The sequence below is a fragment of the Raphanus sativus genome, unplaced genomic scaffold, assembly GCF_000801105.2.
Source record: "Raphanus sativus cultivar WK10039 unplaced genomic scaffold, ASM80110v3 Scaffold0109, whole genome shotgun sequence".
Lineage (NCBI taxonomy): Eukaryota > Viridiplantae > Streptophyta > Magnoliopsida > Brassicales > Brassicaceae > Raphanus > Raphanus sativus.
Window position 1 is genome coordinate 1 of NW_026615429.1, and position 21,699 is coordinate 21,699.

The 21,699-nt window shown below is 37.6% G+C and overlaps 3 protein-coding genes, 1 long non-coding RNA gene and 1 pseudogene across 7 annotated transcripts; 1 reads left to right on the forward strand and 4 right to left on the reverse strand.

The window, feature by feature from the left end:
* Positions 1-417: 417 nt before the first annotated feature.
* LOC108845569 (replication factor C subunit 1) lies at positions 418-7,499 on the reverse strand. 2 transcript variants are annotated; one of them, XM_056996030.1, is made up of 24 exons: positions 7,481-7,499; positions 7,260-7,352; positions 7,056-7,098; positions 6,874-6,963; positions 6,129-6,584; positions 5,973-6,040; positions 5,824-5,899; positions 5,670-5,731; positions 5,435-5,580; positions 5,144-5,292; positions 4,856-5,065; positions 4,646-4,767; positions 4,343-4,550; positions 3,991-4,044; positions 3,358-3,527; positions 3,096-3,186; positions 2,776-2,951; positions 2,529-2,568; positions 2,061-2,185; positions 1,763-1,835; positions 1,556-1,648; positions 1,219-1,465; positions 995-1,051; positions 418-816 (listed from the first exon to the last, which is right to left on the reverse strand). In XM_056996030.1, the coding sequence occupies exons 3-24, from the start codon at positions 7,056-7,058 to the stop codon at positions 704-706; spliced, it is 2,829 nt and encodes a 942-aa protein (XP_056852010.1). In that variant the 5' UTR covers positions 7,059-7,098; positions 7,260-7,352; positions 7,481-7,499; the 3' UTR covers positions 418-703. The 2 variants fall into 2 exon arrangements, with proteins under 2 accessions (XP_056852010.1, XP_056852009.1); XM_056996029.1 differs by lacking the exon at positions 7,481-7,499 and having other exon boundaries at positions 7,260-7,433.
* A 268-nt stretch (positions 7,500-7,767) lies between these two features.
* Positions 7,768-13,204, reverse strand: LOC130501165 (ubiquitin carboxyl-terminal hydrolase 8-like; annotated as a pseudogene).
* Positions 13,205-14,082: 878 nt separating this feature from the next.
* On the reverse strand, positions 14,083-16,493 carry LOC130501161 (uncharacterized). 3 transcript variants are annotated; one of them, XR_008939563.1, is made up of 7 exons: positions 16,400-16,493; positions 15,899-16,278; positions 15,673-15,739; positions 15,540-15,592; positions 15,309-15,438; positions 14,915-15,229; positions 14,083-14,698 (listed from the first exon to the last, which is right to left on the reverse strand). It is a non-coding gene; the product is annotated as an uncharacterized LOC130501161 (long non-coding RNA). The 3 variants fall into 3 exon arrangements; XR_008939564.1 differs by having other exon boundaries at positions 14,086-14,737; positions 15,899-16,461; XR_008939562.1 differs by having other exon boundaries at positions 14,123-14,698; positions 15,899-16,456.
* A 649-nt stretch (positions 16,494-17,142) lies between these two features.
* On the forward strand, positions 17,143-18,929 carry LOC108836997 (protein FAR-RED ELONGATED HYPOCOTYL 3-like). The gene is made up of 2 exons (XM_056996027.1): positions 17,143-17,347; positions 17,650-18,929. Exon 2 carries the CDS (start codon positions 17,656-17,658, stop codon positions 18,901-18,903), a length of 1,248 nt encoding a protein of 415 aa, XP_056852007.1. The 5' UTR covers positions 17,143-17,347; positions 17,650-17,655; the 3' UTR covers positions 18,904-18,929.
* A 51-nt stretch (positions 18,930-18,980) lies between these two features.
* On the reverse strand, positions 18,981-19,804 carry LOC130501164 (uncharacterized). Its single transcript, XM_056996028.1, has 2 exons — positions 19,427-19,804; positions 18,981-19,353 (listed from the first exon to the last, which is right to left on the reverse strand). Exons 1-2 carry the CDS (start codon positions 19,631-19,633, stop codon positions 19,204-19,206), a joined length of 357 nt encoding a protein of 118 aa, XP_056852008.1. The 5' UTR covers positions 19,634-19,804; the 3' UTR covers positions 18,981-19,203.
* Positions 19,805-21,699: the final 1,895 nt, after the last annotated feature.

Below are 21,699 nucleotides of genomic sequence, written 5' to 3' on the forward strand. Positions count from 1 at the left end.
ATATATTTTAAATAATACAGAAAAATCTACTTTACGTTATTATAAAATTTAAAAATCAAATTTAGTAATTAAACACATTGCTTACTTAAACACATTAGTACACATTGTTATTTATCAAAATTTTATATTAATACACATTGGCGATCATATATAACATTTAGTAAAAACAAAGATAAAAAAAAATGACTCCCGCTCGGTCGAGCGGGTCATGATCTAGTTGTTATTATTATTCAGTGGTTCATTAGTTTCTTCCATTCAATCTGATCATGATCTTAGTTTGTTAGAAACGATTAAATTCCTGGAAAATATTTTTTTTTGTTTTCTTTAAGAGCTTTGGTATGTATGTTTGTTACTTATCTTAAAAAAAACTTGGCCAAGCAAAAACCAAATGTATGGAGCAGAAGCTTATTCCTATGGTTCGTTCAAAAAGGTAATTGGCTTTCTGCGTTAGATACAAACTATAAGTCTAGAATCCACCACCCTTGCACACCAGAAACAACACAAATTCATTTGTCAATCCAGGAAAAAAACTAACGAAAAAGCCTTTATACATGAACATTCCAGAAAGATACATTTCTTTGATAATCGACGTCTTCGGCTTCTCATCTCTTTCTCTTGGAACCTGCGCCTCGTCCTGTCTCCTTCTCAGCTTCTGCGGCTTTGCCTCTGCCTCTGCCAGCTGTCTTTCTTGAACCTGATAATTTCAAATCCACTTCAACTCGGATCCCTGCAACTCAATTATATAGTCTTTGCCTCTGCCTCTGCCAGTTGTCTTTTTTGAACCTGATACTTTCAAATCCACCTCAACTCGGATCCCTGCAACTCAATTATATAGTTCGTTTTAGACTTAGCTTGTGATGCTCTCAACAAAATCCCTCCCAGAGATAGAGGAATGTGGTGTAACAAAGAAGCATTCAGAGCCAAGATATGGTTCTAAGCTGACTCTTTTAAAGCAACAAGAAAACACAACTGATCAAAAGAAGTAACAAGAGACCTCTTGCATTCAGATTTTTTAGATTCGACTCCAGCTTTTCTCCATTAGTTGCTTCTTCTGGAATATCAAAAGCAAAACAGAGAAGACCAAAGTCAGGATTACTTACATATGATCAAGTAGTTTGCATACCTAATGTAATGTGTTTCTGATGCTCAGCCATTGATTATGCTGAACCAGTTACCTGAATCTACTATAATAGTTCACCAAAAAAAAATGCACAGTACCTGAGTCTTCAGCGTCTGATTCTTTATCTTCTTCATTTTCTGCTACCTGCTCGCCATCTTCACCTCTTAAACTTTCAACAGTGGGTTCAAGCATTGCAGCTATTCGTTTCTTCGGTGCCTTCTTCACACCCGGAAGCTGCACCATGTCGGCAGCACGTACCATTCTGGTTTTATTTGTCTCTTTATATTTTCTAGTCAAAGCTGTCTTAACAGCAGGTGGAACACCTTCCAATGGATTTGTACGTCCCTAACTCATAGAGATTGCAATACTGTATATTAGTAGAGGGCTATTTTGCTGGCGTTGATATCCCGTGAAAAAAAAGGAAATCGTCTATACCTTAAATTTTGCTAACTCCATAATAGTATCATAGTCTTCCTGGCTTATAGAGTAGGTGTTCATGAACGCAACAACTTCTGAAACAGCTTCATCCTGGGCACATTTTTGACATATAACACAGAATAATATCTCATCATGTTAGGCATTATCCTCGATATTATACAAACAAGTGTATAGTGCGTTCATGAATAAGAAACAGATAGCAACCTTAGGCAGTGTCTTCAGTGGACTCGTCAAGCGATTCAAGAGAAGGGGAAGATAATCAACACGAAGAGTCTCCCTGTGGTCAATATTGACGTTAATCAGAAAGTTAGAGTAAGGAATATATATCACATATTATTGATAGAAAGAAAGCCAGGAGGTCAAGAAAGTTGACTCTTCACAACGGATGGAATGAGAGGCAAGATAGCAGTTAAATAGTCAAAAACTTATCAAAGGTAGTAATCGTGAAGAAAAGGAAACATAAGAGATAACTGATAAAGCTAAATGTAAATGTAGAAACAACCTTCCAGAGCTGGATTCACGGGAAGCAAGGACATGAACATGCAGTTCCTCCAGCAACCTTGTATTTTTCCCCGCAGTAGAATTCTTGCCAAGCCACCCACCGAATCTATTGAAAGTACTTTCTCCCTGCATTCAATGTATGCGTCCACAGCTTTGCATTGTTAATATCATCATATTCTAGGCAGATTCAGACCTACAAACCGGAGAAACAGGCTCATGCAATAACCATATCCATACACAAAAGTAATCATGCTCAAATGTTACAGCCTAGGAAGTATCTGATTTGTACGAAAACCAAACTTCAATATGAGTGGTGGATCGCAGACTCAGAAACTTATAATCCGAAAACGCAACATGTGGAATATGGATATGCATCATCAGAAAAATGAGGCACATTGAAATGCTAGCAGAAACTTTCCAGGTTACTTCCATATTGTGTAATGAACTTCTCTGAAAGACCAGTAAGTACCTGTTCGAGCACCTCCCTTGATCCATGCAACAAGGAAGCTCTATTCAAACAAAACAACTATATGTTAGTTCTCCAGTATCAGAAAGCTCATTATATTCATACATGGCAACATAAAATAAATTATAGGTTTTAGAAACCAGAGGAACAAATCAAACACACTAGGGCAGGACACAAACTTCTTATAAGAGAACAAATAGCAATTTTAGTTAAGACAAATCTTATTTTCAATAGGGGGGAAGCAACTTACGGGAGAATAGAAGAAGCAACACAGCAAGATGGAGAGAGTTGCCATTGCCTATGTCTCCGAATCTGCACGTTGATAATATCTCCATCCGCAACAGACTCAGCAGCACGGGCAAGTAACTCCATTCTTTTTGCCTCATCTTTGCCGGCGGAACTCGGCCTATAATTCAGATAGTTTTCCTGCCAGAAGAAAAGAAAACAAATAGTCTTTAATTTTAAAGGTTAATGAGGTACAAAATTCTTATTCTGCTTCTACACATTCTCATGTGGGAACCTGTTCAAGAAATCACGAAAACAACCTCACAAGTATCCAAAAATATAGACCTGTATAAGAAGGGGAACCAAATCAAAATCACTCATGCTTAGGTCAATCCGTTCATCCATTCTCAGCTTCCCACCATTATAACCAAACAGCCTGAAAGGGAATAATTAATAGTAACTAAGGTGAAATAAGAACAAACTTTCTACTACAAAACAAGGGATATGACCGCAGCTATATGATCAACTTCAGACACTTCCGCAATGCCAAACACTTAGATATACACTACTACGTGCAACACAAAACTAATATGGCATGAGACATTACTTGTCAACAGCTGTGAAAGGGGAAATATCTTCATCCTTCGCACTGCTTAGCAGGCGCTGCCTGATATCATCATACTTGATGACTGACATCGACAGGCTCATATACTGGAGCTGATTCAGGGCTAGCCGTATGTCACCATTCACTCTCTCAGCGAGTTCCTCCAGGGCAATCTGAAAAAAAAAGGAAAAATATATGATTTGCAGGGGGACAAGCTGGTAGTACATAATGCCCAGCACAAAAATGCTTATGAGATTGAGCAAAAACAAGCTGAAGTTTAGAATGCAGGTCGAGTGGAAACAGATAAAACAGGAATCAAATTCTGTAAAACGTTTCTGTCATTATAACTGGCATCCAATTTCCCAAGGACTTGAATTCCAGAAAATAAATCAAGTAATGCAAAACTAGAAGAGAAATGGGACTGTCTTCCCTTTACACTGCTTGACACATACACTTTACACCAAATCTGATACTTCTATTCTCATTTGTTTTATTAGTAAAGGAGCACGACATGAACATGATATCTCGCAAAGAAAATAGTCCCGAGCAGATGTATATGTATGGTTGTGTGGAACTTGCTATAGCAATTACTGACATAATCTAGTTAAAGTAAAAACATTAAGTACCGAATCTTACATCATTAACTTCAAGGCCTTCTGCCTTAGCAATATGCGTCAGCCTTTTTGCCATCTGTAATGAAAGACAAGTTTGCTTTATAAGAGAACGGACATTTTTAATATAAGCGAAAGGTTGCCGACTAAGCAACTTGAGGTGCTTTCACAATAGCCCTAACTTCTAAGTATAAACAGGCACTTCTTGTCAACTACTGAAATAACTATCTGATAGAAGATAATCAAGAGCTCTAGGAACGAAAATGGTACAAAACAAACATGCCAAAGCGACCACAATTGGTCCACGGCGTGGAAACCTGTTGCATAACTATCAAAAGAAATTACAGAAAGAACAAGTACAACAATCTTAATCTAACCTGCTGTTTCGTGGGCTTCCGGAAATTGAGGGGCAGACAGTAGTTTGCTAAACTCTTCAGTTTCTGACTGTATCGGTCATTACAAATGCAAATAATAGGAATCTTTGACATTTTAATGCTAGCAATAAGGTCGGCAACACCTCCTCTGTCGCCTGCAGACATTCCATCAACTTCATCCATGATTAGAACAGTCTTCGGGTGCTTTGACCTAAAGATCAAATTTTTCCTCCATGTCAGGGAAAAATACAAGCATCTAGGACTAGTTACCAGCACTGGGAGGTATAAGAACAAAAAACAACATACCTATCAATGTTAGAAGCAAGGGCTTCGTTATTGACAAGTTCTTTTACAGTATTTGCAATGCTACCACCAATTCCTTTGGCGATATTCGAGTTTGCCTTTCCACGACTGTCACTAGCATTAACCTAAATAAAGTAGAAAGCATATCTTTCAAGCAAAGAATGTGCGCGACACTGATCATTAACCAATTAATAGAAGCAATCATGAACTAACCTCAACTGCCTGGAAACCAAGCATCTGACTAACTAATTTTGCTGATGTTGTTTTTCCAATACCAGGTGTTCCGCTCAAAAGTACTGCCTTCTTGACACCAGCATCATTATATTTCTTCCCCTTTCCTTTTGATATAGAAAAGAAAAAATTTGAGCCAGTATCCCTAGATTGATCATGCCAATGGGACAGCCAGTTGTGAAGCTCAGTAACCTGCAACCAATTTGATAAAGTACTCATCATTTTCATGTCACTGAACAAAAAGCAACATACAATGATATTGGCACATACCATTGACTGATTCCCAACAATCTCATTTGGAAGCTTCGGTCTGTACTTTTCCGTCCATGGCAAGGAAGACTGGACAATTTTCTTTAATCCCTTTGCCGGGGAAGGACGTGGGGGAACCTTGTTGGGCGAAATTTTTGCTAAAGGTTTGCCTAAAGGGATATTGAGAAGAAATGGCAATTGAGAAAATTGGTAAAGCATTTATTGAAGCCAAAGGAGCATTGTCTTATCACAACATTCTGAACTTAAGACAGATACCCAAAAATGCATGCTCTATAGAAGTACAGGTCATACCTCTTGTCTCTTCTTTTTGAGGACTTTTCTTCGGCTGTGCACTGACTTTTTCAGTGCCTTTGTTTGTCCTCTCAGGCATAGACTTTTGTACGGGTTTAGAGGAACGGATCATGTCAAATAGGCCATCCTCTGTAAGGAACTTAGTGCTGAAAAAAGTATTACAAGTCAGGATGTTTGAAGACCAAAAACACCTCAAAATTATACTTTAGTTATGCAATAAGTAGTGAACACGCACCCCAACTCCTTAGCTTTTTCGGATTTTCTTCCGCCTATGTCTTCATCACACAAAAGGTACGTCTGCAAACAAGAATTTTAATTCTATGTCATTGTCATTACCTTCATTCCAACCAACAAAAAAAACACAGAAAATATAAGGTGTGAAGAAAGACCGTTTTCTTGCTAACGGCGCCTGTGACACGGCCACCATGTCGCTTTATCAGATCTTCTGCTTCTTCTCTTTCTAAACTGCAATGTCAAGAGGGCATGAGAAGCTTTAACACGAAAAAAAAACTTGGGGAAGGCGAGAAGTATGAAATACCTATCAAGTGTTCCACTAATTACCAATGTCAATCCAGCTAAGCAATCAGGGCTGCCTTCAGGAACTTCCTGAAAGCAGAGATAGGTCATTTAAACATTAAGACCCCACCCCCCCAGGTACTACTAGTATAAGACATCAGTCAAGTAAAGTACAGACCTTTTGTCCTTTATGAGGTGGGTCTTTCCTTTCACCAAAATTCATAAACCCACCTCGCCCTCCACCTCTACCTCCTCGTCCACCAGTTGAGCCCCCTGATGCAGCTCTACCTCCACGGCCTCTTCCGCCTGATCTAAGAGTATCCTTTTCTTGGGCATCTTCACCATCATCACCATCCTCGTCATTAACAACAGTTTTACTTGCGATTCCTCTACCTGACCCACACTTTAGTTTCTTGCTGGGAATGCTACCAGGAGTCTTCCTCGAACTAGGCACCTCAAAATCATCACCATCAACCTTAATATCCTCTCCTGGACGGGGCTTGCCTAAATCATCAGAATCAGTCTTAAGTTTCCTCTTGGCAGGAAGTGCTCCCACCTCTTTAGCTTTTGCTTTTTCTTTAGCAAAATACTTGCTCGTTTTTCTCCTAGCAGCAGTTTCCAGGTCTTCACTAGCCTGCCAATTCATCTCCACGTGTTTAACAGAACGAACACTAACGCCAGAAAACAAACCAAACATATATACATTTTTTTATAATACTGTGTCGCCTCTAGCTCACTCTCAATGGCTCTGAACAACAAGTAAAGAAAAAACACACACACCTATACAATAAGTGTGTTCAAGTTTCAGGCAACTTCACAGAATGCAATTAAAAAATAGGGGCAAAAAAAAATTCAAAATAGTGGTTTACTGAATTACACACCAATCCATACTACACAAGAAGAGCAGAGCAGCAAAACCTCACCTGCTCAGATTTTAAGGGTGCAGTCTCCTCCGCAGCATTTCCATTACCCTTGTCATCATGGGGTTTCACAAACCACTTTCGAATATTCGACTGCAAAATTCAAAAGTACAGATAGATAGATATTACTATCTCTAATCAAACAATATAATGGAAGGGGGGAAGAGAACGAAATTTCAACTCACCATTCCCACGTCTAGAGAATTCGACTACCAAAAGAGCACAGTGCTGCAGTAAAACAAAAAAAAAAGTGAAATTAAAAGGAAGAGTCGTGATCAGATGAACTGGAAGCATGCATAAACCCTAGTAAAAAGTTCTACATCAACAGAATCCAGCAAAACTATTTTTCTCGAGGCAGATGCTTCTAATTTAGGGTTGAGAAATCGAACCCTTGATTCACCTCCGGCGAATTTTCCGGCTACAAGCGATTTACTCGAAGAAGGAGAAGAAGAAGAAACGGTCGCCGTGTATGGCACAGCTCTCTACGCAGTAAAAGAGGATTTTTAATTTTTTACTGTGGAATTTTTTTTTTTAAATGAAACCCTCGCTTTCCGGAAAATCGTATGATAGAAGCTGTAAATTTTAGAATGTACATTTAACCCAATCCTACCTCACTCTGACTAAAACTATGGCAGCTACACAACTTGTTTGTTGAGACTCTTTGAGATATAAAAAGGTAGTAAAAATTAAAGAATAGATTGTAGTTGTTAAAGTTTATAGTACTATTGATTCACACATATACGGAGTATAAATATTTGTTTTAACAATAAAGCATCAACTAATGGTAGATGTTGCCTGAGGTTGCGATGGCTTCCACAAGACTGGACAATTTCTAAACGTAATTGCTTATCAAAGCAATGAAGAGAACACGAACGAATCTCCTCAAGGAAAAAAAAAGAAACAGTTAAAAAGTGGAGACGTTTCCTTTAACTTTCATGGTCAACAGGTGACATAAAAACTAAACAACAATTAGGGTTTTGTTCAAAGGCATTTCTCTATTCTTCCTACTCTAAATTGAATATAGTTCAATGAAATAATCAGACACCAACTTTTGTATAAAATTATATGAATTCCCCGCACCATTTCCTCTCGGGCTTTTGCTCTTCTTCTCTCTCCTGTATGCAAAGCTGCTTTGACCCTTGATCATTACTGAATGAGAATCAAGGCAATGATGAATAAGCTTCCCTAAAACTGCTCATACCTCTCTTTCTTGTCCTTTCCAGCTTCTGGTTCATTTATTCTTCAACTAAACGTTTATAGAACAGAACGTAAGCAGCCGAAGTCTTGATCTTTTCTTGGCTGATCTGGTTGACATGGCTATCATCAAAGTCGTACCATCTATCACCCCCATGCTGTAAAAAGTAGAAGATGAAAAATCAAAGTAGTTAGAGATTCAGAAGCCGTATGGACACAACCCAATAAACGTTGAGACGTACACGCGAAGAGTATTGATGGCTTTAACACTTACGTGGACATATGCAGTGTAATGACCACCTCCCATTCCCCCATAGTGATTACTAATCGCATATAGCATGTAGCGATAAGTCGTCTGACCATTTTTGTATGAGATGTAGCTTGACAGATCAAGACCATCTATCGGGAAGTCCACAAAGGCCTCCAGCTTGTTCTTCATAAACCGGCTATAAGAAAACCTCTTCAGATGAATCACCAGTATCTCTGGCAACCTCCAGAGATCCAACTTTTTAATGGCTTGTCGGTGTTCTTTACAGCCAGGACAATACCTAAAACGTTTATGACTCTCATGTCAGCTAGTTGGATATCTAAAAGTAAAATATAAAAATAAAGATCGAAATCAACTGCACTAGGTGAGAGATTGTTAAAAGATTTTACTCATCAAAAAGCTGAGAAATAGATGCGAGAATGGTTTTGATACTCAACTCACCACATGTCATCAGGACCAAGAGGCTCCTCCGTCAAGAATGCTTCAAGGCACTTGTAAAGCGAGACTGTTTCCTGGGGTCTCTTAGTTCCAAATTTGGAAACCTCAGGCAAGGAGCTCAGAAGACAAGTATCATAAACGTCTAGATCTTTCACTGGCCAACGTGCAAGCACATTCAACCGCTTGGATTTAATATTTACAGGCTTTTCTTTCAATATCTCAGATTCTATAGAGCCTCCTCTGTCGTCGGTTAGGTAAAGCCTCAACACAGGGTCTGGAAGAGACTCGGTAGGCTCCTTCACATCAGTGGAATTTTTATCCTCAACTGAAGTAGTACCATCGGTACCTGCTTTATCAGTCGCTTCTTCTTCGGTTGGATTTTCAAGATTCTCTCTGACGACTTCAGTAGGCATCTTAAATGAACTAAGCAACTTAAGGACATGTTCTCAACATCAAATCCATTCTCGACATCACAAAGCCTCGAGACCAAGGGGATTCCAAATCCCTTCCAAGTTGGGCTTGATTTCCCACAGATGAACTGCCTGAAAAAAACATTGAAAACGGTTACATATACCCAAGACGTAAATTTGAAACTGCAGTACCACTAGTTAATTGAACAAAAGCATGTTAGAGATGCATTATACAAAGGCAAGAGCGACAGATATTGGTTGCTGAGGTAAGTACATGTAATGCAGTTTAAATCTATGTTGTTGCCTACATAAACAAACAGATAATGTCTTAACTAGTTTGCCTTGATAAGAACGTTACTTAGCATTTGAATACTAGGCATAAAACTTACTCTTCCAGCTTCTGATGCATAAATACAATCAAAGGAGAATCGTTTGCATCTTTCTTTAACCGATACACGACAAGTTTGTCACCATCTCTGATCAAGGATAATGAATCAGTCGGATCCTCCAGGACGCGAAGAATCCGATTGTTGTACACCTATTAAAGTAAAGACCGAATGAAGAAAAAATTTACAAATGTTCTGCCTAAGCACCAAAATAAGACAAATATTGCGTATGATAAAAGAAATATACCTCAGTAACCAGTAAAGTCTCATCCTCTGGCAAAGAGCAGGCAGCGACAAGAGCTTTCTGAAGATCTTCAAATTTGCCTAACTTAGGAACGTTGACAGTCACTGAGACAGGCAGACTACCTCCATCGGCACTCATGACTGTTAAATCCATTGTTCGCATTGACGTGCATGGCAAAGGTAGCGATAGATACATGAACGGATCAAACATAACAGAAATCTTTTTGCAAATAGGACAAACTAATGTTGACTTGTACTGGCCCTACAATCAGAAATGCATATCAATGTCATGGTATTTTCTTAGCAAATGCACTGAATCAAAGAAGATGAGGATATCCAGGATGCTAAAAGTTCATGACATAGTCAGACCATATTAAACAAAAAGCAACTCACTCAAGAGATTGTGTAGAGACAACAATCTAATAACTTGACAAAGTTAACAACAAGGTAATATGATCCAATTCAAGAGAATAAAATTGCATTGACCAATCTGATGGAAGAATTTTCAAACATATGCAGCTTAGATCAAATGAAACGTGAAACCTAAAAATACTACACATGTTGAGCCATCCAACATTTTTCAAGCTGAATTCAAACTAACTAAAGTTTCCTAATGTGCAGTCAAACCCAATCCTTAGCGTGATTGCTGGCAGAGGTATATAAACAATTTGGGAACCTGAAGATATTTACTTGGCACACATCAACAATTATTGAATCATTCCGAGCCACATGATTTCGCCAATATTCATCAGCCACTTCCTCGTCTGGACGGCAATCTCCATCTTTTGCTTCCACATAAGGCTTGTTCTTTACACGGTTTAAGTCCTCGTGAAGTCCATCCAGCAAGAAAGCTAAAAGTTCCTGTAACCAAATCAGAAACCCAAAACACATGAATCGAATATCCAATATGCGGTTTTAATGCTGAGGGACAGGAAGAAACATCAGAAAGGCTCACTTAATTCAGATTCTATAAACTGAAGGGTTTTCGCTGACCTGCGAATCATGCTGATTAAAGCCACTAAACTGAGGAGCAAATCGGCCAAGTTTTGCTTTAAATGTCCTTGGGGCCACTGTGGATGCACCTGGAGCCCACAAACTCCTTAACAAGTCACCAAAAGCCAACGCGATCTCACCCTGCCAGAAGAAAATTGGATCGGTGAGGCTAAGCAAGAAGCAAAAGAATATATTAATCAGCCACGGCAAATATCTATACAAAGAACCATAGACTGGCATACTTTCATTCCCAACGGGTTCTCCAGATTTATTTCTCTGATGTACTCTCCAAGAAAGAAGTCAACAAGCTTTGGTGTATGAGCCAAGCACTGAAGGGAGCTGTTCATGAAACAAGTATTTCCTAGATTCTGCAAGCCTGTCAGCCCCAAGGTTCCCGCTTCTCCAGCTTTTCCCAAAAAGCTCAAAGAATGACTCCGTCCAAATCTGAACGGTGTGCCACCATTAATGCCATTGGTAATTCCGTTGGTTTGCTGTGTGGAACCATCTTCTTTTTTCGATTCCTTCAGTTTGATGGAGTCTGATAACCCATAAATCTGCAGCTCTAAGAGCATCTGTTGGACCAAAAGTAATGATGAATTAAAAAAAAAATACCGCATCAAGGAAGTATGAAACAACAAAAGGAAAAGGGAAGGCGTCAAACTTACTTCTTGATCTCTTTGTTGTTGGCAATCCTTGGAACTGTTCAGATCAGTTTCGAAAAACAAGGTTGTTTGCCCAGAAATATCCCAAATGCGCAGCTGCAGAACCAAAGGTACAGGTATAATTTGTGATTGCATGAATAAATATCAGAAATATTGCCTGCGCCAGATAAGCATAAACTGACATGCATATCGTGTACATATAATAAATGGAACACAATACCTGCTCCGAATCCAAACTGAATATCTTGCATGCTCGTCTGAAGCACTCAACTGAATTGTCCTGCAGGCGGAAAAATATAAGATTTGAAACCAAAAAAATATATGGAACACGAAACTAAATGGGTTCTAATATGGTTCTAGCATGAATCTTCAGTGGAAATGAAGTTTGAAGTTTAGAAGTATATTCTGTAGATTACAAATTTAGCAGATAGAAGGCAGATTCTCCTGACCTATAGTTATGCAATGTCTCATAGGGAAATTCAATTATGAAACTTTAGTTCTGAGGAAACCAAGTCCCATTGAATATATGTGGATCACTGCACTTCTATAGCAGCAAGAAAATGTGGCGCCATTAAGGCACTAGATTAGGCAAATAAAGAAGGGTTTATTTAAAGCTTGAAGACACCTTTTTACAAATTTTAACGGCCAATGAATTGGTTTCCTGCAAGACGGAGAGCCTGAGTTGTACTGGATAAACATCACCTCTGTCAACGCCTCCAGCCGATAAACTTTTCACGCCTTTCTCACTAATTTTATCATTATGGTGCCTGCGAGCAAAATAAGTAACAAATTAAGGAACATCACCTTCGCTTTTCTAAAAAGGTACAATGTAAATGATACCGAAGCATACATACAATAATTATGAGAATATAATTGGTACGACGATTGACTCAAGTCTGTAGCTTTCTCACACATTCTAACAAAGGCTTTTCTAGGATTTCATTCTAGAGGAAACCATTCAGGTATGTACAGAGGAAGCAACCCCCCCCCCCTTACCATTTGAGTGCCTGCAGCCACATATCACTGGAGACCAAAGCATAATCCCTCCCTGAGACGCTTGCTTCTCCACTCTGTAACGCATCTCCTTCTCTCTTGAGATCAAACAAGATATCAGAGTTAAAGATGTTGTTAATCAACTTCATTGGGCCTCCATAAGACGACCACCCAGTAGTCGCTGCCGTATACAAGATCTCTCGTTTCTCAACAGATTCACAAGGCACTGACTCTTGAGCATCTTTCCACCACCTGAGATATATCCAAAAAGTTACAAATGAATCTTTGATTTGACTCTCATTCTTGTCTGCTCTCAGCTCAACTACCAATAGGTTTACGAAGTTACATCCGATTAAGGATCCCATAAGTTATCGAAATCTCTAAAAATATATCAAAACAATTTTAAAATCCAACACATTCGAATCAGACTCCCCCAATGTTACTGAGAGATGCGATTCAGATTCGCGGAATATTCCAAATCAGAATGAAAGAATGCGATAGCGAGAGAGGGAGATACCTGAAGGGGACGAAATAGACACTGTGCTGGACGTTGAACGAATCTATCCGCTGAGCTGAATCGGGAGATTCCTCGGACGATGATGCCACGCTGCTCATTGTTCCTCGAAAAGCAAAGATTCGCGGGGTGAGAGACAGAGAGATGTTTGTGGAGAGGAAGTCCGATATTTTCCTCAGACAATCACCATCGAGAAATCGTCTCCAATGCCCGTGGAAGAAAAATTTAAAGCCATGATATCCTCGTTATAACGAGACTAGGTAAATACCCGCGCTACGCCGCGGAAGTTTTTGATATTTACTTAGATAAATGATATTTACAACTTCTTGATAATATTAAAATATTTGGTTTGAATATACGATTAGTATACATTAATAGACTTTGGCTGTATTTTAGTAAGATGCATTTATTTTGATAATTGTTATATGTTCAAATTTAATGTTATTTATATTGTTATGAAAATTTTGATTAGTTGATATCAAACTACTTTGGTTTGTATTTCAACTTTTAGTATTTTTTTTTTTAGGTTTTAGGATCTCTGTATATTCGTTAATTTGTTGTGAAGATTTTTTCTTGCAATATTTATTTTTGTTTTATGCATGATACCATTTATTGTGTCAGATTATGAGTGTTGTATGTGATTTTATAAATTTCATAAATGATCATATAAGTCTTAATAAAATGAACTTATAAAATCTCATAAATATTTTAATTTTTAAATGATTATATAAATTATTTATAAACCATGTATGAGTTTACGAAAGATTTACTTTCTATATTTATATACGTACATAACTGATAAAAAGTTATTTGTACATATACATTTCTATAGTCTCTACAATAATAATTACAATATATATCATTCCGTGTTAGGTGTTTGGTTATTGATATTAGTTGGTTATATAATTACTCCTTTAGTCAAATTAAAATACTTTTATGAAATTTTATTTAATATGTAATTAAAAATCACTTAAATGTACCTTTTAATGCATAGTATGATTTCTTTAGAATCTGAACAAATTTAGGGGTATACCCTGTTGTTATTATTATTTTCTTTTTTGGTTTTAGATTATTCAATTTTTTCTATTTTTAATTTTGGTCAAAGATTGTATCATTTTCCATTAGCTGATTAACACATGTTTAGTAACATCTTAATTTAATTTATACACAGTTTATTTTGATTAGACATGGTTAAATAAGTTTGGGGTACAATACAGAGTGTTGTACATAAGCTTTATAATCATCATTATCTAATGTTATAGTGAAAACATTAAACCTCGAGTGAAAAAATTAAACTTTAACACAAAAAACTGTTTCTACTATTTCAGTTTAGATTCTGCGTCATTAATTTCTGCATTTTGGATTTTGTTTCATCGTGAAAACACATAAGAGATCTCTGCCTGCTAGAAGAAAGCGAAGCTGATTTGCTTAATCTCTTTCTCCATATATTCCCTTCTCTTCAATTCCACATGAAGATCTTTCAGAGCATTCTCTTTATCAGATGTAATCACTCTCATCCCGTGAGTAGATTGAGAGACTGTTACATCTAATGAATCTCTTTCTTCCTTTAAGAATTGTACCTCCTTTTCGAGTCTCTCATGGCTCTCTTTTGAAGCTTCTAGAAGCTGTTTATCCAAAGATGACTCTTTCAACAGGTCGCTATATCTTTCCTCAATGCGGAGCTCAGACTTCAGCTTCTCCGCCTCCAGAGCAGTTGTTTCTTGTCCCTTCAAATCACATTCAAAACCTGTCTTAGATATGACAGGCTGACCACAAGATCTAATTAACTAAACAGAACCATTTATCAGATTATTTACACTTCAATAGATGCAAAGGTTTAACTGAACTAAAGTCCCAATAAGAGGGACACAATATCCTAGCAAAACCACAGAAACAATAACCAAAACTGATCTGTATAATGATCATTGTGACAAGTAAGCTACCTTTTCTTGGGAGTTAAGAATTTCACATGGTGTTTGTATGTATGACACCAACGATGAGGTTGTATTCTTCAGACTCACACGAAGTGTTTCCCATTGATCAGATAAAGGATGCTCTACGTTGTTACCAGCTTTCTGACAATCCATTATCTTTGAGAACTATGAATCTAGAGTTGAAAGAAGGCTCGTTGTGATTTCAGTTGCACCAAGAGAAGCTTTGATGTTGCTATAGTGCATATAATGCAAGTCTTCGCATTACCACCAAGCGCAGGCTGAAGAATTCCAATGAGCTTACTATCTCGATTCAGAATATGTGCGCTATAATCAAGAATGTCAGAAATGAGCTGAACTATATTCTTGTTACTTGTAATCAAAATGTAAGGGTAAGAAAGTGTACCTTAGCTTTGAACTTATTATGACATTGCCAAGAATCATTAAGCTCTTATTTATGTATTTCCTTACATCAAGCGAACTCCACCAGCGCCAGTTTTAGCAATTCGCAAAGATCCAGCAAAGTCAACCAAATTCTAAATTCCATTAAAAAACACCAGTAAGAGAATAAACAGATTTCTACATACTTCCCAAGAAACTTCATAAGATGTTAGCCTAAGAGAAAAATATCACTCACCAAGACTAAAAAGCATCTCTAGAAGTGTTTTCGTTTCCCCTGCTCTCAATCACCTATCACACCAGAGAGATTAGATAAGAAAATTACTTAAAAAGCAGTAGAAGTTTCTGCCTATAGTTTTCAAAAACCTTACCATTCTGAAGAATGTATGGGACCTGTACCATGAACGTTCATGTTTGTCTTGCCAAAGTCTCTATTAACTGTTAATTTAAGAAGACAATGTCAATAAACACCATACGTAATCATATACCTTGAAACAAAAACTGTCACTAACAAAAAAAAATGTTGTCACTAAGAATTTATATCTTAAGACCAGCAACAAATACTCAACACTGTAGTCGCTGATCAGATCCGATTACCTTGAAACCCTCGACGACGGCATGAATGATATCATTTGTAATAAGTTCCCATGAGGAAAGTATATTCTTTTAAGGATAATCAATTGAATCTTGCTTTGGTGGTGATTAGGCCTTTGGAGAAGAAACGATTGACGGAGGAAGAGATAGCTGAGGAAGAGATAGCTGTGGTGGCTTGAGAGGGATGCGCCTAACGTCAAGGCCGTTCGTGGCGGCGAGCTGTGCGATTCTTGAACCTATCTGACCAGCACCCACTGGTTAGACACACTCTATCTCTTCCGTTTTCGTCTCTGATTCGCCGGCCATCACAGGTAGTCTCTCTGCAAACTCCAAATCAAAGAGATAACCTTTGCCGACTTTGCTTTCCGTAAGGTGGGATTGGTCTGTAATGACAAACTTTCAGGCAATAGAATTTACAACAGAGAGATTAAAGAAAGACTGAAAACCATAAAAATACATCAGTAGAACAAAGAGAGAGAGGAGAAAGTTTGTTTTCTGACCCACCTTGCCGGTGAAGAGATCGGTGAAAATCCAAGCTTGGAAGTGAAGCTCTGCAAAGTTTCTTCCACATCCTCCCCTACTTGCAGGAGAAAAGGATTTAGGGATTGAAATTATCTGGGGAAGAGGAGAAAATGCCGGAGTCGAGGCCGTTGTCGAGAGGACGCTCCTCCATCACGCGATCATCACCGGAGAATCGATGGTTCGGATCCGAACCGTTGGGTTCGTGGGGCGATTCGGTGTCTGAGATGGAGGAGGATGATGACGACTCGTCGATGTTGTTGTTGTTGGTGCAGGAAGATCTGGGAAATTGGGAGAATCTGGGGTTGGATAGGAGAGATCGGTAGAGTCTTCTGGAAAGCGTGGCCATTGAATTCGCCATTGTTGAGCTAGGATGGAAGAGATAAGAATCCGAGGTGGAAGGGAGTAAATGTACGTGGATATAATGAAATGAACTGATTGGTTCTCTAAATTTTTTTCATTTATTGACATGTCACTCTCATATGCATTTTAAAATCTGATGTGTCAACTGCTGGAGAGAACCTAGCGTTATTACTGTGTGGATTTCATTTTACAATTAAATTTAAATCGAAAAATGAGTGAAATACTAATAAGCCAACATAAGTGATGATATTTACAAAGGAAACCAGGGTCAAATCCACCCGAGACCCACTCATCTAATGACCCGTCTGATTTATATGGGTAATACAACTAAACCAACTAAACCAACAAAATCCCTAAAAGCAAACGCGATTTCTGATCGAAATCGCTTATCTCACCTCTTTTTTTCTCTTCCTCTTTATCTCTATCGCGAAAGAGAAACTATGACAAGAGGCTAAGACGATTCCTCCTCCTTCGCCTCTCCCCCAGCTCTGCTCGATCTCCACTCTTCTCTCCTGCCGCTTCTCTACCGCCGCCGCCGTTGTCTGCTTAAACCAATCACCTGACGTATCCGTAAGTTGTGGTCTCAGATCTCCGCTTTGAGCTTTCTTTTGGAAGTAAGTTCTAATGGATTTGCAATTGAAATGCATTGGTATATAATGCATTCCAATGGTTGAATGAGAATGTATAGGCAGTAGAATTGGAGAATGTATAGGCATCTCGCTTCTCATTGGACTTAGATCGACCTTGTTCATGATAATTGTAGTATAACTGTATAACTCGGGACAACTAATAGAACTGTGGATAACTTTAACTGTATAACTCGGGACAACTAATAGAACTGTGGATAACTTGGTTTGTTCTGGTTTGGGCAGGATACAATGAGCAATCATGTAAGTGGTATACCTGGTAGTCCGGAAAAGAGCTACAAGATGATGTATAGCTATTTGTACATGTTAAAGCAAGTGAATCCAGGAACAAAAACTTGTGTGAAATTGGATGATGCAAGTAAATTCAAGTACCTCTTCATAGCTTTGGGAGCTTGCATTGAAGGGTTTGCATTTATGAGGAAAGTGATAGCTGTGGATGCGACATCGCTGAAGAACAAATATGGTGGTGTTCTAGTTTTCGCGGAAGCTCAAGATCCTAATGGTCAAAGTTATCCACTTGCGTTTGCAGTACTAGATAGTGAGAATCTTACTAGTTGGACTTGGTTTTTCGAGATGCTTAAAAGTGTTATACCAGACTCTTCTGAACTGGTTTTCATGAGTGAAAGAAATCAGAGTCTGATCTTCGCTATAGGAAGCGTGTTTCCAGAGGCTCACCATGGGCATTGTTTATGGCATTTGAAGGAAAAGGTGAAATGGCATGCTGGTAACGTCAACAAGGTTATAGTCGGACATAAATTTATGGAGTTGGGCAGATATTACACGGTGGATGACTTCAACTCTGCTTACGACTCATTTGAAAAAAGATATCCTGCTGTGTACAAGTATGTGCAGGAACATACTGAAAAGGACAAATGGGCAAGAGTTTTTTTCCCACGTGACAGGTACAACTTCGATACAATCAACAGTGTGGAATCAATGAAGAGCGTGTTTAAAGAGGCAACGACGTGGGCATTAATACCAATGTTGGATTGTATCGTCAGGAAATTCTCTGATTGGTTCACTCAACGGAAGGAAGCTGTTTCTAGATCAATCGATACAAGCCTGGTGCCTCTGGTTGAGAACTACTTGCACGGTCTATGGGATGTTGCACAAAAGCTATCTGTACGGGAGATTAATAGTTATGAGCTTAAGTACGAGATCACTGACACTGCTGGAAAGATGTTTTGGGCGAGCTTGGTTGAAAAATCTTGTACTTGCAAGGTGTGGGATTATGAAAAGTTTCCTTGCCTGCACGGACTGGCAGCTTACATCTATTTCACTACGAATGTTGATGGCGGCCTTAATATCCATGAGCTGTGCTCAAAATACTATTGGACGGAATTGTGGGCTTTGGCGTATGACAGGACACTTTGTGTTGTGCCCGACATGTCTTCTTGGAATGTACCAGATCAGATTAAGGAGGTGAAGATCATACCTCCGGATCGCATCAGGAGGAAGGGAAGGAAAAGAGTTGGATGAATTTGAAGTGATGAATTTGGAGTGATGAATTTAGCTACTTTACCGTGTTGTATGCTTCGGAAAACTTTATTTTGTTGTACTTTAACTTTAAGTGTTTTGTTCGAGAACTATGGATTACTACGGAAAACTTTGGTATTACTACGGAAAACCAGTAATCTTAACACAACATCACATTAATTAGGAGATAGTCTTTAACACAACATCACACAATTCCACAAATCCAAACATAAGGCTTATTGCAGAAACTAAAGGAGATCTGATCTCAAACTAAAGACACAAATCCAAACAACATAAGGCTTCTCATTTACGGGTAAGAAGGTCCTTAAGCTGAGCAATTTCTTCAGCCATTTTGTGCATCTCTTCAGCCATTTTGTCCACATCCTGCCTTAAGGAGCGAACCTCTTCCTCAACCCCGAGAACCCATGGTTGACGGAAGTGGAACCCATCATTCTGCAAGTTTCACATGGTTGCACTCAGTTTGACATTTTGCATAAGTTAAGGAAGTAGATAAAATGTAAATTACCTTGTACTCATTACAAGTGAAGTACCTTCGGCCTGGTAGAAAATCCTTATCTGTTGGATTAGTAGAAACCTCGTCGACGATTCGTCCCCCACATGGGCACGAAGTTGGAATCCCGTGTTCAGCATCGCAAATAAACTGAAGCATGTCAAAATGTTTCTTCATCTTCTTCATCTCCTTCCTTTCCTGATTCTCAACCCATGGATCCATTTGCGAAAGGTGATAGAGAGACGAGGGGATTCTCTGGGAGAGGAGAAGGAAGGAATCGAGGAAAAGAGAGAGAGAAGAGAGGAGAGAGAAAAGAGAGAGGGAAATGGGAATCTATTTTTCCCTCGAAAATCCCGCCTTGACTCATAAAAGTCCGCCAAAAATTCTAAATTTTTTCGAAATCCCGCCTAATATATACACGTAGTTCTACTCAAGATAGTAGTTGTACAAAATTACCAAATAGTTGTACTTTCGGTGATTTTCAATAATTTTAGTATTACATGTAATTATAAAACACTTTTTTAGTTGTACAATAAAATATAAGATTCGAAAAGATGAATATTGGTGTTTTACGTAATAAAAGTGTGAAAACATATTTTATAATGGAATCTAATATTGAGTAATCACATATTTCACAAAATGTCTATGAAAGTGTATGTAGTGTGATGGGTTGTTTTTTTGATTGCAGAGTATAATATATTTTTTTCATGTTGAATATAACATTTTTTGACTACTAAAGATAATATTTCTTATTCTGATTTCCAATTTCAAACATTTTGATTTCGAAATTCGATTAAAGAAAGTCATACTAGTAATACAAAATCAGAAAATAGTTATCCATAGTAGTATTTGTATTTTTATTCTAGAAACTAGTATTTATATTATTTTTATGTATTTATTTTTTATTCTAGAAATTAGTATTTGTATTTTTTCTTAATCAAGATAATATTTCTTATTCTGATTTCCAATTTCAAACATTTTGATTTCGAATTTCGATTAAAGAAAGTCATACTAGTAATACAAAATCAGAAAACAGTTATCCATAGTAGTATTTGTATTTTTATTCTAGAAACTAGTATTTATATTTATTTTTATGTATTTATTTTTTATTCTAGAAATTAGTATTTGTATTTTTTCTTAATCAAGATAATATTTCTTATTCTGATTTCCAATTTCAAACATTTTGATTTCGAATTTCGATTAAAGAAAGTCATACTAGTAATACAAAATCAGAAAACAGTTATCCATAGTAGTATTTGTATTTTTATTCTAGAAACTAGTATTTATATTTATTTTTATGTATTTATTTTTTATTCTAGAAATTAGTATTTATATTTATTTTTATGTATTTATTTTTGATTCTAGAAACTAGTATTTATACTAAATGACAAATAAAGCAAAGTCAAATAAATCAAAGTCAAATAAAACAAAGTAAAATTTTTCAATGTATCTATTTTTAAGTCTTTGATAAAAAAAATTATATGGTATTAAAGGACAAATAAAGTAAAGTCAAATAAAACAAAGTAAAACTTTTCAATAAAACAGGAGGTTCCATCTTCAATCGCCACAATCCTCTACTCATATTGTTTATTAACTTGATTGTCGCCACCATATCGAGTTATGGCTTTATCTCCGATTTCATCATCATTCGAATGGCACACCTCATAGTTCATACCTACAGAATTTCGTTTCCCCGCTTTTGAACTTCGTTTTGAACTTGGTTTGCCCGCTCTTGAAAGTTGCTCTGAGAGTTCTAACCTTTCGATGACCTCCACCAACAAAATGCACCTACGGTTGTTTTTATCAAGGGACAAAAGATAACCACAAAGATCCTCCTCATCACAAATGACGAATTTCTCGTCACTCCCAACCAGCAGTGGAATGTAACTCAATTTCAACTTCACATTACATTCATCAAGCCCCACCTTTTTGCATATGCGTGCTTCTACCATTGAAAGATCTATCTCCTCCACAGCATGCTTCAACACTAAACAATACATGCGACCTTCACATCTGAAGTGTATGATGACGTTGTGGCTCATTGTAGCCTGCCAAAACCATTCAATACCATCCATTATACATTCGAAGTTATACATGTTTTACTAGTTCTACAATAATCATCAGTAATACTAGTTTTTTCTAGTTCTACTGTCGTACCCGTTTTGAATTTGAGGTTGAATCTACATTCAGCGCACTAGAATCGAACAATACAACCATTCTCCTACTCAATTCAACTAATAATGGAATCGTATAATAATAGATACCAGGATGCAACATCTAAATCCATT

What these genes read in the sequence shown, in the direction of transcription:
- LOC108845569 (XM_056996030.1), bottom strand. An exon ending in ATTAGTGGAACACTTGATAG is followed by an intron (nt 5,900 to 5,972) that starts GTATTTCATACT and finishes TTGACATTGCAG; the next exon opens with TTTAGAAAGAGAAGAAGCAG. An exon ending in GCGCCGTTAGCAAGAAAACG is followed by an intron (nt 5,732 to 5,823) that starts GTCTTTCTTCAC and finishes TCTTGTTTGCAG; the next exon opens with ACGTACCTTTTGTGTGATGA.
- LOC108836997 (XM_056996027.1), top strand. Translation starts at nt 17,656, where the DNA reads ATGAGCAATCATGTAAGTGGTATACCTGGTAGTCCGGAAAAGAGCTAC.
- LOC130501164 (XM_056996028.1), bottom strand. Translation starts at nt 19,633, where the DNA reads ATGGATCCATGGGTTGAGAATCAGGAAAGGAAGGAGATGAAGAAGATG. An exon ending in TCACTTGTAATGAGTACAAG is followed by an intron (nt 19,354 to 19,426) that starts GTAATTTACATT and finishes TGAAACTTGCAG; the next exon opens with AATGATGGGTTCCACTTCCG.